The sequence below is a fragment of the Salmo trutta genome, chromosome 33 (assembly GCF_901001165.1).
Source record: "Salmo trutta chromosome 33, fSalTru1.1, whole genome shotgun sequence".
Lineage (NCBI taxonomy): Eukaryota > Metazoa > Chordata > Actinopteri > Salmoniformes > Salmonidae > Salmo > Salmo trutta.
This window is the reverse complement of record NC_042989.1, coordinates 34,036,517-34,052,069: the sequence shown is the minus strand read 5'-3', so window position 1 is coordinate 34,052,069 and position 15,553 is coordinate 34,036,517. Positions and strand designations below refer to the sequence as shown.

The 15,553-nt window shown below is 41.4% G+C and overlaps 1 protein-coding gene across 1 annotated transcript in view; it reads right to left on the bottom strand.

Annotated features, from left to right (window-relative positions):
- Nucleotides 1-15,553, bottom strand: part of LOC115172156 (parkin coregulated gene protein homolog) — a 240,298-nt gene that overhangs the window by 130,682 nt on the left and 94,063 nt on the right. Inside the window, exon 3 of the mRNA XM_029729317.1 lies at nucleotides 759-930. Coding sequence (XP_029585177.1) covers nucleotides 759-930 — 172 coding nt within the window. The remainder of the gene's footprint in view (nucleotides 1-758; nucleotides 931-15,553) is intronic.

Below are 15,553 nucleotides of genomic sequence, written 5' to 3'. Positions count from 1 at the left end.
ACTCTCCTTTTTGGTCCAGTAGGACCTTGAACAGCTTCTGTCCCCAAGCCATAAGACTGATAATAGTTTGTTAAATAGTTAACCAATAGCTACCCAGACTATCTGCATTGACCTTTGCTGATGCTGCTACTGTTTATTATCTGTCACTTTATTCCTAGATATATGTACATGTCTACCTCCATTACTTTGTCCCCTGCACATCGACTCTGTACTGGTACCCCTTGTATATTGACAAGTTATCGTTAATCGTTGTGTATCTATTAATACTTGTATTATTTTTACGTGTTTAACTTTTCTATTATTTCTCTATTTTCTTTCTCTCTGCATTGTTGGGAAGGACCCGTAAGTGAGCATTTCACTTTTAGTCCACACCTGTTGTTTAGAAACATGTGACAAATACAATTAGATTTGAATAGTGCATTGGGGATTTGTCCATTGTCAAGCCAAACCTTTCTGGCTTGTGGTTTACGGCGACTGGTGAACCAGTACTGGCCACACATTAGAGAATAATCTCTTCATAACCTTGTTATAGGAGATTTGGTCTCGATTCGTTGTGAGAGTGTTGTGTTTGTGTTAAAGAGTGGTGTTTTTGTTCTGATCAAATTGTTACACTGTTCCTGTGATGTTTCTGTAACATTTAGGCCCTCACTCTTGATAGGGATGACGAGAGTGTTGTGGTTACATTGATCGTTGTGTTTGTGCTCTGACAAAGTTGTGGCAGTGTTTTTGTAATTTTTCTATAACGTGTGACTACTCACTCTTGATGGAGATGATGAGTTGGGGGATGACTGGCAGGATCTCGCTGCCCCCGTGCTCCAGCATGTCGTGGACCTCCAGGCGGGTAAAGAAGTCGTAGGGGTGCACCGTCTCACACAGTCCGTCGAAGAACAGAGACAGGTAAAGGTGGTAGTCAAGTTTCTCCATCTGCACCTGGGGAATAGACATAAACATACACATGCACGATTACATGGTCACCAGGGACAGAATGTTAGTGAGACAATGCATGAGGATCTCCCCTTGTTCATCCTCTACATTGCGATAGAAACCAGTCATAGTCTATCCTCATCTTCAGCCATTTCTCATTGATTATCCTCTGATTCACACAATATCCAGGGCCAAGCCTCTTCTGACCAGGCCTGTCTTTAGAAGGTGGTTATCATAACAGCCCCAGATGAAGACAGGAAGACAGCTGTTGGGGACATCATGACACCCCGACATCTAGTATCCTGTGGGCCGACACATTAACACCTGTTGGTGACACTGTTTAGGCCTACCCTCCCACAAAACAGCTACACAAATGGGGACAATATAAAGAGGTCCATTCAGCTACTGAGCCTGTCTGGATTACGTGCGTTGGTATTGAGTTTGTTACAGTGTATTATAGTAGGCAGAGCAACACGACTCGGGTTATGATGAACTCAGAGAGCAGTCATGGTAATGCCAAACTTCACAGAAAAGGCCAGGTGACAGGGGCACCCATCTCTCCTCTCAAACACTGTGTGTGTGTGTGTGTGTACGTTCGCACCCGTGACTACGTGTGTGTGCCTGTGCATGTGTACGGGCATCCCTGACTACGTGTGTGTGTGTGTTTGTGTGTGTTTGGCACACGTGTGTGTCAACAGAAGGTCTTGTTGTTCTATTAGATTGTATGAACTCCAGAGCAGTGTTGTGACTATTGTTGGCCGAGGGGAAGGGGGGGGACCTGTTTCATGTAATGAAAGCCAATCCTGTGTAGAGATGAGGCAAACACTGCACAACCCTGGAGCAGCCAGGAGTCTTAAAGAACAGCTGAACCCCATCGCCCCATCACCCCATCCTGCCTACACCACACTGGGTAACGCTGCCATCAAAATGTCACTGCCACGCGGACCAGGGTGACTTTGATGTCCCAGGCCTCTCGCAGAGCCCCCTGTTAGATGCGCAACTTCAAAGCAAGCGGACCCCCTGACACAAGTTTCATGGGAAAACAGAGAGAAGGAGAGAGAGAGAAGGAGATAGACAGAGAGAGAGACAAAGAGAGACAAAGAGAGACAGAGAAAGCACACAGTGTGTGTTAGCACAGAGACTGAGCTGATTGCTTTGAGGCAATTTGTTGGCTAACCTTGACCTTTTCCGGCTTGGTCAAGATCATCATTGTGAGTCAGGCAGGCGGGCGGGCGGAGAGATGAGAACAAAAGCAAAAATGTGCCGGGAGAGAGTGGGAGTTGCGAGATGACACTCACATACACAGCATGGATAACTACAACCTGCCTGTGTCAGGACGAGCCACACAGGAACAGAGAACATGCTACAAGCTGCATTCAGAAGAGATTTGGACATAATAGGTTACAGTAGACAATGTAATGTCAGTCAGTGAGTTAGAACAGTGGTTCCCAAACTGTGTTGGTAGTTTATTTATCAGTCCGGCTTTCAACTTACTCTTCACATTTGAAATAGTAGAATGCACAAAGTACAATTTTGAATTTAGGTAGTGATTCATCAGTTTTCCTCTTGCCATGTCATTCATCGCATACCTTCGAGCAGGGTTTCCCAAACTCGGTCCTGGGGCCCCCCCTGGGTGCACGGTTTGTTTTTTCCCCCTCAGCACTACACAGCTGATTCAAATAACCAACTCATCGTCAAGTTTTGATGATTTGAATCAGCTGTTTAGTGCTGGGGGGGAAAGAAAAGTGCACCCAGTGGGGGCCCAGGACTGCGTTACTATGCAACCACCAGCTAATCACTAGCTAGCTCGTCTGGGCTTGTTGCTGTTAGCCAGCACATGGACAAGCAGTACCTCTGTAGTCAGAAATGACACAAATTATCACCATAGCTGGATCCTTCATGCCTTAGAGTGTCACTTCCTGACCAGTAAAAAGGGTCATTTGTCATTGTAGTTGGTCAGGGCGTGGCAGGGGGTGTTGTTTTTGTGTGTTTTGGGGTTTGTTTGTTTCCAGGGGATATGTTCTAGTTTTCATATTTCTATGTTTGTTTTTCTTTGTGTGGCCGAGTATGGTTTCCAATCAGAGGCAGGTGTCGTTAGTTGTCTCTGATTGGAAGCCATACTTAGGCAGCCTGTTTTTTCCTGTGGGTTGTGGGTGGTTGTTTCCTGTATTGTCTGAGAACCTTACGGAACTGTTGATTGTCGGTTTGTTATTTTGGTTTAAGTGTTCACGTTATTACGATAATAAAAGAAGATGAGCACTATACCCGCTGCACTTTGGTCCCCTTTCATCGACGATTGTGACATAGAGAGCTATTTATAACTTGTCCAGATAAACTAGCCCATGTCAGCTAACATTTTTAGCTAGGTTATTTTGCCAATAGATTGTTAGAATATTTGAGTCACTCAAATATCACATGAATACGCATTAGACATAACAAAATGTATAGAATTACAAGAAAATGTGCTTTTTCTCTGGGCCAAACAAGAAAGGTGTGAACAGTTTGTTTCATGAACAGTGCTTTTTCCCATAGAAATAAATGCGGGATGTTCCCCAATACCTGAGTTTGAGAAGCCCTGGGTTAGAGAACGGAAGGATACCCGATTACATTTTCCTGTTATAATAAAGTGTCTGCTTAAAATATGCACCTTTTGTGGGCAACTGGTGGCCTCAATATGAAGAAAATATTTAGGTAATATATGGCATACAAGTCAAGGTGATTAAGAATTATAGCTGAATTATAGCTGTGAAACCTGTTCTGAGATCAAATAGAAAAGATGATAACAGATGATAACAGCTCAGAGAGGAGAAGTGATGGGTAAAGAGCCCATAGTAGAACATAATACTTCAAACTTGAACTACATAATTACACACACACACACACACACACACACACACACACACACACACACACACACACACACACACACACACGTTTGTGTCATTTAGCAGACGCAATTAGTCCAGAATGATTTACAGGAGCAATTAGTATTAAGTGCCTTGCTCAAGGGCACATCGACAGATTTCACCTAGTCAGCTTGGGGATTCGAACTAGCAACCTTTCGGTTGCGTGGCCAAACCTATTAACCGCTAGGCTACCACACACACACACAGACCACTGCCTTCCACCCCACACACACACACACACACACACACACACACACACACACACACACACACACACACACACACACACACACACACACACACACACACACACACACAGACTACCCCCTCCCACCCCCCCCCCACACACACACACAGACACAGACCACCCCCTCCCACCCCCCCCACACACACACACACACAGACACAGACCACCCCCTCCCACCCCACACACACACACAGACACAGACCACCCCCTCCCACCCCCCCCACACACACACACAGACACAGACCACCCCCTCCCACCCCCCACACACACACAGACACAGACACAGACCACCCCCTCCCAACCCAGACACGCACATCTGTGAGAATCTTACTCAACAGAGGCTGCGGCTGACTGGTAATACTCACATCCTCTCTGATCGATCGGGGCTGTTCAGGTTTGTTTGTCTTTGGGTGCCATCAGAGTTTTTTCTACGGAGCTCTGAGTCGATGAGATGGAAGCATAAGATACGCCCTGCATGTCTCCTCTGGTCAACGTGGATAGAGGCAGAGACACAGCAGCTAAGCAGTTAGCAGAGGCTTCCTCATGAAAGAACCTGACAGAGGCTGCATCTGAAATACCACCTTATTCACTAGGTAGGGTAGTGCATTCGTTTTGACCAGGCCCCAGGGAATTAATATACAGATATTTTTAGATTAGGATCCCCAATGGTGACAGCTAATCTTCCTCGGTTCTGACACATAATGAAAAATACAACTAAAGACACAAATTTACACACACACAAAATAAACTATAATCAACCTAAGAATAATAGTGTGTGTGTGTGTGTGTGTGTGTGTGTGTGTGTGTGTGTGTGTGTGTGTGTGTGTGTGTGTGTGTCCGCATCTAAAAGTTATACATACACACAGGGAATAGGGTGCCATTTCGGACACACCCTGAGAAACCCACATAGAAACAGAACTCCTAGAACAGGTTATCCCCATTCAAGTCAATGTGTGGGTGATGAAGTCTACTTCTATGCTCCAGCCTCCAGCCAGAAACTAGAAGAACCAGAGGGCAGATGTCTGTATTATTATGTACATCAGGTGATAGACAATAAAGCTTTTTTCAATGGAATTGGATTGGCTAGTCATTTAAAAGTAGCAAGATTTCTCTTTACCTGAACGGGTAGGCTGGATTGGCAGCCAACCCGTAAGCTAACTATGGGCCAGCGCTCCAAGGACACAGGGCAGAGAGTGTGTGTGTGTGTGTGTGTGTGTGTGTGTGTGTGTGTGTGTGTGTGTGTGTGTGTGTGTGTGTGTGTGTGTGTGTGTGTGTGTGTGTGGTAGACGTGCATAGAAGGTGGTGTAGACCAAAGCTCAGCATGTTCCTGAGGTAATTGCTGTTGGCCACATCATTATTTTCCTCTCGGTAAGGAAACGAGGAGAACACAGACCGAGCTGTGTGTGTGTGTTTGTGTGCGTGCGTTTGTCCATGCGTTCCTGTGGTTAGACAGGATATCTCTAGGGGAGGGAGAGAACTGTGTTCCGTGTACAGAGCCTTCAGAAAGTATTCACATCCCTTGACTTTTTCCACATTTTGTTGTGTCACAGCCTGAATTTAAAATGGGTTACATTTTGATTTTGTGTCACTGGCCTACACACAATACCCAATAATGTCAAAATTGAATAATTTGACCAATTAATTAAAAATGAAAGGCTGAAATGTCTTGAGTCAGTAAGTATTCAAATCCTTTGTTGTGGCATGCCTAAATCAGTTCAGGACTAAAAATGTGCTTAACAAGTCACATAATAAGTTGCATGGAATCACTCTGTTTGCAATAATAGTGTTCAACATGATTTTTGAATGACTACCTCATATCTGTATCCCACACATACAATTATCTGTAAGGTCCCTCAGTCGAGCAGAGAATTTTAAACAGATTCAACCACAAAGACCAGGGATGCTTTCCAGTGCCTCGCAAAGAAGAGCACCTACTAGTGGATGGGTAAAAAGCAGACATTAAATATCACAGTGAAGTTATTAATTACTCTTTGGATGGTGAATCAACACACCCAGTCACTACAAGATACAGGCGTCATTCCTAACTCAGTTGCTGGAGAGGAAGGCATCCTCTCATGGATTTCACTATTTGTATTTATTATGAATCCCCATTAGTTCCTGCCAAGGCAGCAGCTACTCTTCCTGGGGTCCAGCAAAATTAAGGCAGTTACATACAGTTAAAAACATGACATTACAGAACAGATTTCACAACACATTATAGCACCCTTTTCCACTGGCACTTAAAATTAGGGCCAAATTTGAGCTGGGTCGAGGGAAACCCGGGCCAGCGCAGCCCAGTTTCACAACTGGTGCCAGCTCGATTAGAATTCGAGCTGGTGACGGCGTTACTATGCAACCATCAGCTGAGCACTGCTGGATGCTGACACAATGTTTAGCTAGCTCATCTGGGCTTGTTGCTGTTAGCTAGCGCATAGACAAGTAGTACCTCTGTAGTCAGAAATTACACGAATTACCACCATAGCTGGATCCTTCATTTATTTTTGCACCAGACAAACTTTTATGAGAACAGTCAGCTCTCCAATGCTAAGTAGCTACTTAACGTTAGCTTGCAAATCAGAGTTGAAACAAGCTCGCTAGCTAAAGTGAGCTAGCAGGAATTGTAGCTGGTCAGGTTGTATTGAAACGGCACTAACCTAGCTAGCAAATGTTAGCAAGCTAAATACATGGCTAGGATAGGGGGCGCTACAGCGATTTTTGAAAAAAATACGTGACCATTTTAAACAGCCTCCTACTCAAACTCAGAAGCTAGGATATGCATATAATTAATAGATGTGGATAGAAAACACCCTAACGTTTCTAAAACTGTTTCTAATAGGATGTGGAAATCTGATTTGCGGACTCAAATTCAGCACTTTGCCTATAAATCACACCGTGAGTTAGGATTCATTGAGCACTTCCTATGGCTTCCACTAGATGTCCCCAGTCTTTACAAAGTGGTTTGAGTCTTCTACTGTGAAAACTGACCGAATGAGAGGCTGTTGATCTTGGTCACATGGGGAGGGCCATCACCATTATGACGCGGGTGCCCCTGGCTACCCTCCCCTTTCAAAACGTTTTGAAAGACAATGCAACCGTCCCCATGGAATATTATTGAAGCTCTGGTTGAAAAAGGCCCTAAAGATTTATGTTATACAAAGTTTGACATGTTTGAATGAACTTAAATATTTTTGGGGGGGGGCTTTCGTGAGGAGAAGTCCCGCGCACGACGGAACATTTTGAGGTGCCTTCGGAACGCGCTAACAAGAAGAAGCTATTGGGACATAAATTATGAACTTTTTCGAACAAAACTACATTTGTTGGGGACCTGGGATTCCTGGAAGTGCCTTCTGATGAAGATAATCAAAGGTAAGGGAATATTTACAATAATATACAAGAGTAGATTTGATATTCGAAATGTTCCAAGATGGCGCTGACCTGTATTGCTAGCCTATTTTTCTGAGTATAGCATCCCCTTTTATTGCAAAGTGTGATTTCCCAGTAAAGTTATTTTTAAATCTGGCAATGCAGGTGCTTTCACGAGATGTTCATCTATAATTCTTTGAATGACAATATTACATTTAAAAAATGTTTTCGAATAGTAATTTAGTAAATTGTAGCGCTAATTCACCGGATGCATTTGAGGGAAAATAGTTTCTCAACGTCACGCGCCGATGTAAAATGCTGTTTTTATATATAAATATGAACTTTATCTAACAAAATAATGCATGTATTGTGTAACATGATGTTCTAGGAGTGTCATCTGATGAAGATTGTCAAAGGTTAGTGCTGCATTTAGCTGTTTTTTGGTTATTTGTGATGCATGTGGTTGGTCGGAAAATGGCTATGTGAATACTTTGACGATATACTCCTCTAACATTATCTAATATTTTGCTTTTGCTGTAAAGCCTTTTTGAAATCGGACAACGTGGTTCGATTCAGGAGAGGTGTATCTATAAAACGATGTAAAATAGTCCTATATTTAAAAAAAAAATGAAATTTTTCTATTGTTCGGTTATGAATATGGCGAAATGATTTCACGCTGGATGTTGATCCCGCATACGGGACGGAGAACATGAGAAGTGTATCTATAATTCTTTCAATAACTGTTGTAAATTTTATCAACGTTTATGATGAGTATTTTGTAAATTGATGTGCTCATTCAGCCGTATTTTTTGGAAGCAATACATTTTCTGAACCTCACGCGCCAATGTAAAATGGGGTTTATGGATATAAATAATAACTTTATTGAACAAAACATACATGTATTGTGTAACATTGAGTCCTGGGAGTGTCATCTGATGAAGATCATCAAAGGTTAGTGATTCATTTTAGCTGTATTTCTGTTTTTTGTGATGCCTCTCCTTGCTTGGAAAATGCTGTGTGGTTTTTCTTGTTTAGGCGCTGTCCTAACATACTCTAATGTTATGCTTTCGCCGTAAAGCCTTTTTGAAATCGAACAATGTGGTTGGATTAATGAGGAGATCATCTTTAAAATGGGATATAATAGTTGTATGTTTGAGAAATTTGAATTATGAGATTTTTGTTGTTTTGAATTTGCCGCCCTGCTATTTCACTGGCTGTTGAATAGTGTGTACCGCGGGTGGGACGCTAGCATCCCACATGTCCCAGAGAGGTTTAAGTGTGTGCCCTCAGGCCAATACTCTACTACCACATATCTACAGCACAACACAAAATCCAGTTGTACGTGTGTGTGTATAGTACGTATCCAGTTGTACGTGTGTGTATAGTGTGTATGTTATTGTGTGTGTGTGTGTGTGTGTGTGAGTGTGTGTGTGTGTGTGTGTGTGTGTGTGTGTGTGTGTGTGTGTGTATGCGTGTGTCTATGCTGGTGTGTAGTCCTCTTCACAGTCCATGACTACATGGAACTCTATTCAACATCAAGTAACTCATGTAACCAGTAAAATCAGATTGAAAAAAAAAATGAACAGATAAAAATACCCCTCTGATTTTACTGGTTACATGAGTTACTTGATGTTGAATAGAGTTCCATGTAGTCATGGACCTCCCTGTCACAACGTCGACTGAAGGTGGCGCCTCTCATCGTTCGGGTGGTGCTCAGCGGTCGTCGTCGCCAGCCTACTAGCTGCCACCGATCCTCTTTTCATTTTCTTTTGGTCAGGTCTGGTTTATGTGTGCACCTGTATTGTGTTAGATCGTTAGTGGGGGTGTTATTTAGTCTGTCTGTTTAGGTTTGGGATTGTGCGGGATTGTTTTTGTTTGGTTAGGTTAGGTTGGGGTTTAGGCATTCCCTCTGCATTTTTGTGTGTTAATGCATGCGAGTTTTCCTGGGCTGCACCCCTACTCTGTTTTCGGGCTCTTACTGCTATTGTATTTCGCCCTGCCTTACATGTTGTTGGCAGTTTTGGACTGCTGCCTTTTAAAACGTGTGTTCACGGACCTTGGTCTCCTGCGCGTGACTTCACCCCTCCTGCTGCTTTGAGTTCCTGACACTCCCATAGTCTGTTCTGGACTTGGGGACTGTGAAGATACCTCTGGTGACATGTCTTGTGGGGTATGAGACAAATGAGTCAAAACCGAGGACGGATCAACAACATTGTAGTTACTCCACAAGCATTTTGCTACACCCGCAATAACATCTACCAATATGTTAAATTTTATTTGACAATACTAAACTTTATGACAGTGTGAAAAGAAGGAAGCCAGTACAGAATACAAATATTCCAAAGCCTGAATCCTTTTTGTAATAAGGCAGTAAAGTAAAACTGCAAAAACTGTGGCAAAGAAATTAACTTTATGTCCTGAATACAAAGCGTTATGTTTGTGGAAAATCTAACATCACTTAGTAAAACTCTTCAAATTTTTAAGCATAGTGGTGGCTGCATCATGTTATGGGTATGCTTGTCAACGGCACGGACTAGAGTTTTTTGGGATAAAAAGAAATGGAACAGAGCTAAACACAGGCAAAATCCTAGAGGAAAACCTGGTTCAGTCTGCTTTCCAACAGACACTGGGAGACAAATTCACCTTTCAACAGGACAATAAACTAAAACACAAGGAAAATATACACAGGAGTTGCTTACCAAGACAACATTAAATGTTCCTGAGTGGCCAAGTTACGGTTTCGACTTAAATCGGGTTGAAAATCTATGGCAATACTTGAACATGGCTGTCTACTGAGTAGCTTCCGTCTTGCCACTCTACCATAAAGGCATGATTGGTGGAGTGCTGATGGTTGTTCTTCTGGAAGGTTCTCCCATCTCCACAGAGGAACTCTGGAGCTCCATAAGTGTGACCATTAGGTTCTTGGTCACCTGACCAAGGCCCTTCTCCTCCGATTGCTCAGTTTGGCCGGGCGGCCAGCTCTAGAAAGGATCTTGGTGGTTCCAAACTTCTTTCATTTAAGAATGATGGAGGCCACTGTGTTCTTGGGGACCTTCAATGCAGCAGACATTTTTTTGTACTTTTCCCCAGATCTGTGCCTCGACATAATCCTGTCATGGAGGTCTACAGACAATTCCTTTGACCTCATGGCTTGGTTTTTGCTCTGACATGCACAATCAACTGTGCATGTCAGAGCAAAAACAGGTGGACTCCAATCAAGTTGTATAAACATCTCAAGGATGATCAATGCAAACAGAATGCACCTGAACTCAATTTCAAGTCTCATAGCACAGGGTCTGAATACTTATGTAAATAAGGTATTTCTGTTTAAATAATTGTACAAATGTCTAAAAGCCTGTTTTCCCTTTGTCATTATGGGGTATAGTGTGTAGATTGATGAGGAAAAAAATTTATGTAATCAATTTTAAAATGAGGCTGTAGTGTAACAAAATGTGGAAAAAGTGAAGTGATCTGAATACTTTCTGAATGCACCGTACATGTATTTAGACTGACAGGCATGCATGTCAAAACCATATAATTAGGAATTACAATACTATAATGGACATGAACCTTCTTATGATGGTCTAAAGATCAGCCATTTTGGTCAGGGAGTTGGTCAACCATGGTTTGCCAGAGCTGTGATAGTGTAAAATAATTTATCTTATCTGCACTGTAAGTTTGCTAGCTAGCTAGCCAGCCAGTTTTAGAGGAACGATTCAAATTAGCTGCCAATATGCCAACATTCCATTCAAACAATGCAGTCAATCCACACTGGCTGAAATCAGTTGATGATAGGACTAAGACAAGTTGTAAATGAAACAATTCTTGATATTATATCATATAATAGCACTCACAGCTTTAAAATAAAACATTTATGGTGTGTTTACATGTATTTTGGAGGCTAATTATACACAAATTGGTATAAATCTGTATTAACTGTATTTATAATTATGTGACAATAAAGCACTCTTTGCTGGCTCTAACAGCCACCCAATCAGTTTGCTGCCTGTTTTTAGTAAACTGATGGACAGAATTGTGTTTGACCAAATATGCTATTTATCATAGAACAAGTTAACTGTCTTTAAACATGCACATAGAGAAGGGCAAACATCTTGTATTGCACTGACTCAGATGACTGATGATTAGGTAAAATAAATGGATAATAAGATGAGTTGGAGCTGTATTGTTAGATTTCCTTCGATGTTATTTTTCATGAATTGTTATTGAAAAAACTCACTTGGGTAATGGGTAATTCATAATAAACTGGTCTTAAATACATCTAAAACTAAAAACATTATATTTGGTACAAAACTTTCTCTTAGAACTAAACCTCAACTGGAGTTGTACATAAAGGTTGTGAACATTGACCAAGTTGAAGAAGCTAAACTCCTAGGTATAACATCGGATGGTCAGTTATCATGGTCAAGTCATATTGACAAAGTTGCTGTGAAGATGGAGAGGGGTATGTCTGTTTCTGACACTAACAATCTACTTTACTAGTTGCTCTGGTTCTGGTCCTGTCCCATCTTGATTACTGTCCGGTAATATCTTCAAGTGCAGCAAAGAAAGACCTAGCAAATCTGCAGCTGGTTCAAAACAGAGCAGCACGCCTTTACGCCATTAACTGCACATACTTTAACAACATGCATGCCAGTCTTTCCTGTTTGAGGGTTGATGAGAGTTTAACTGCTTCTCTTCTATTTTTTTTAATGAGAAATATTACTGTGATGAAAATTCCAGATTGTCTGCATAATCAAATATCATTCAGCTCAGGTACCAACAAGGCATGCCACCAGGGGTCTCTTCACAGACCTCAAGTCCAAAACAACTTCCCTGCAACACACAGTATATGATCGCATGTAACTCTCATCTCCAATTACTCAAGCAAACAGAAAAATGACCTTCATGTATTACACAACATCTCATGGCCCAATAGGGACTGTGAAATGATTCACACAGATACATGCACACACAGACACACTATCACACAATCTTCAAACATTATTATTTAGTTTTATTTTTGTATATCGTTGTATTTTTTATTGGTGTGAGTGTTCTATCAGTGTATCAATTGTCATGACGTTGACCTGTGGGTAAGGTTTATGACCCCCTCATAAATACCTTTCTCCCTTCCCCTCTCTTTCTGACCCTACTGAAGGACTGCAGAATAGCCTGGGTTAAATATAGAGAGTCTGTGAACATCAAATAAATGGGGAAAGGAACCATATTTTGGTAATAAAACCAGTTGGAAATATGCTTTGGAACGTAATGAGTATGGATGTCAGTTCAGTTGTCATCTGAGACATTATGACTGATGACAGGATGACATAAACTGTACCTGGGAAAGTCTACACCCTCTAGTTATCAGAGTCACATGGAATTGTTATGCAATTGAAATGTTTGATATTGAAATTGTTTGTTAGGAGATTAAATGTAATTTTAGCTTCCAAATGAGAGAATTGGGTTTTCATAAGGAAAGTGCCCTGCTTGATCAGTGGCCCACCCCTGTGAAGAAACAGGGGTTATAAACGATGAAACACATCCTTCCCCATCTCCACTATATAAGCCTTTGACGAAAAGATAACCACATGTTCCAGTACGTGAAGTCTGCAGCCTCTACGTTAGAAGGACACACATGTCAAGTACAGAACTAAGCCAACCTCGGCATGAGCTTTGGTGGCGAATGGTATGAACTTTGAGCTTATTCACTACAGAAGTGATACTTCCTAGCCGTTGAGTTAGCAGCGACCGCTGTAGACGTGGGCTAGGAAAGGACGGACGACGGATCCAGTCTAACAAACAGACGAAGATACCACCACGTATCCAATTTACCACCAGAGACATTCTTCCGAGGACAGGAAGATCTGTTGGCCAACCCGGCCAGCATCTACGACCAATATACCGAAGCGCAGCTCAGAGTAAATATTTATTGCATTTTCCTTTTCCAAATGGGCGGTAATTTAGAATGCATAAGATAATGTATTTACGATAGCATAGCTGCTGTTTCTTTGTTCCTAAGTCTTCCCGCTCTTTCATTCAAGCCCAACCCCCTTTCCTTTGTGTAACCAGCCATCATACAGGTTCCGTCCACCGGGACGTTTTCTGTATGACATCATTTGTATTCTGTGTATTTGTAATTCTGTGTGATTAGTTTAGGTATTTAGTAAATAAATAATTAAACCCAATTTAATTATTAATTATTATTTAATTATTAAACCCAATAATTAAACCCAATTTTGTATTGCTGATTCAACTGTTAGCCAGGGTTTGTGAAGATAGCCAAGAATTTACAACTTTCATTATGAGACTGAAAATAACATAAGGGTTAATATTGACTGCTATCGATATAAAATATTACTAAGTATTTTAAGAGTTTATTCGGAAGATAACGGCTCTATAAACGTTCTTCCGTGGTGCCCCGACTTTCTAGTTAATTACATTTACATGATTAGCTTAATCAGGTAATATTAATTACAGAGAAAGAATTTTATAGGTTAGCATGTCATATCACTTAATCCGGCATAGCCAAAGACACGACACAGTGTTTCGTTGCTTGTCGTGTTTTATGTTTTTGTGTGGACCCCAGGAAAAATAGCTGCTGTTCGGCAAAAGGTAATGGGGATTCTAATAAACCAAATCAAACCCATTGACAGGGGGGCGCACACACGTATGCACACACACAAACACATACCACAATGTCTTTGATGTGTTCATAGTATACACAGTAATAGTGTACATAGCAATGTTTTTTTGTACATAGTGGTCCCATAAGGCGTGTACAGGACTAAAGCCAGTGTCATGACTGTCCTGATCAGGTCAGGTTACAGGAGACCACAACCCTACAGAGTATCTCTCACCCCCAACGGAGGAGGAGAGATCTAGGGGTCTGAAGAAGTGGGGGTTTTATGACCCCTCATGCCCATGATAAATCTTAGGCCACAGACAAAACTCCTTTGTCCTCTCACTATGGAAAACCAGCCTCAGAACATTAAACATGCAATAGAGGGACTTTGGAACAATGGTTTCCGTCAGCCACAATGGTGGTGATGACGATAGATGGAATATGAAAATATATGTCATTTTTGTGTTGTTATTAAAGGTTAATAGATGATGTTATTACGAAAATATTGTATCTTTAAGAGTTTTCCCAGTATATGCCTGATGTTTATACATTGTACATTGTGTGGAAAATGTCCAAATCAAAGAGAATATTTTGTAAAGATGAAATGTGAAGTTAGTTGCCTAAAATTGGGTTTGAGTAAAACCTAGATCCTGCCTCATAACTTGGTACGCCCAGAGAATTGCCCTAATGGTGGTCACGCCCACTTCTGGCCCGAGTGTATAACCTCTCTAGGGTATGTGGACGAAATCGTCCCACCTAGTAAACAGCCAGTGGAATCGAGTGGCGCGATATTCAAAAACCTTAAAATGCTATTACTTCAATTTCTCAAACATATGACTATTTTACACCATTTTAAAGACAAGACTCTCGTTAATCTAACCACATTGTCCGATTTCAAAAAGGCTTTACAACGAAAGCAAAACATTAGATTATGTCAGGAGAGTACCCAGCCAGAAATAATCACACACCCATTTTTCAAGCTAGCATATAATGTCACAAAAAACAAAACCACAGCTAAATGCAGCACTAACCTTTTGATCTTCATCAGATGACACTCCTAGGACATTATGTTAGACAATACATGCATGTTTTGTTCAATCAAGTTCATATTTATATCAAAAACCAGCTTTTTACATTAGCATGTGACGTTCAGAACTAGCAAACATACCGAAAACTTCCGGTGAATTTACTAAATTACTAAACATAACATAACATAAATTTACTAAACATAACAATTATTTTAAGAATTATAGATACAGAACTCCTTTATGCAATCGTGGTGTCAGATTTTAAAATAGCTTTTCGGCAAAAGCACATTTTGCAATATTCTGAGTAGATAGCTCGCCATCACGGGCTAGCTAATTTGACACCCACCAAGTTTGGCGTTCACTAAACTCAGAATTACTATAAGAAAAATTGGATTACCTTTGCTGTTCTTCGTCGGAATGCACTCCCAGGACTTCTACTTCATCCACAAATGTTGTTTTGGTT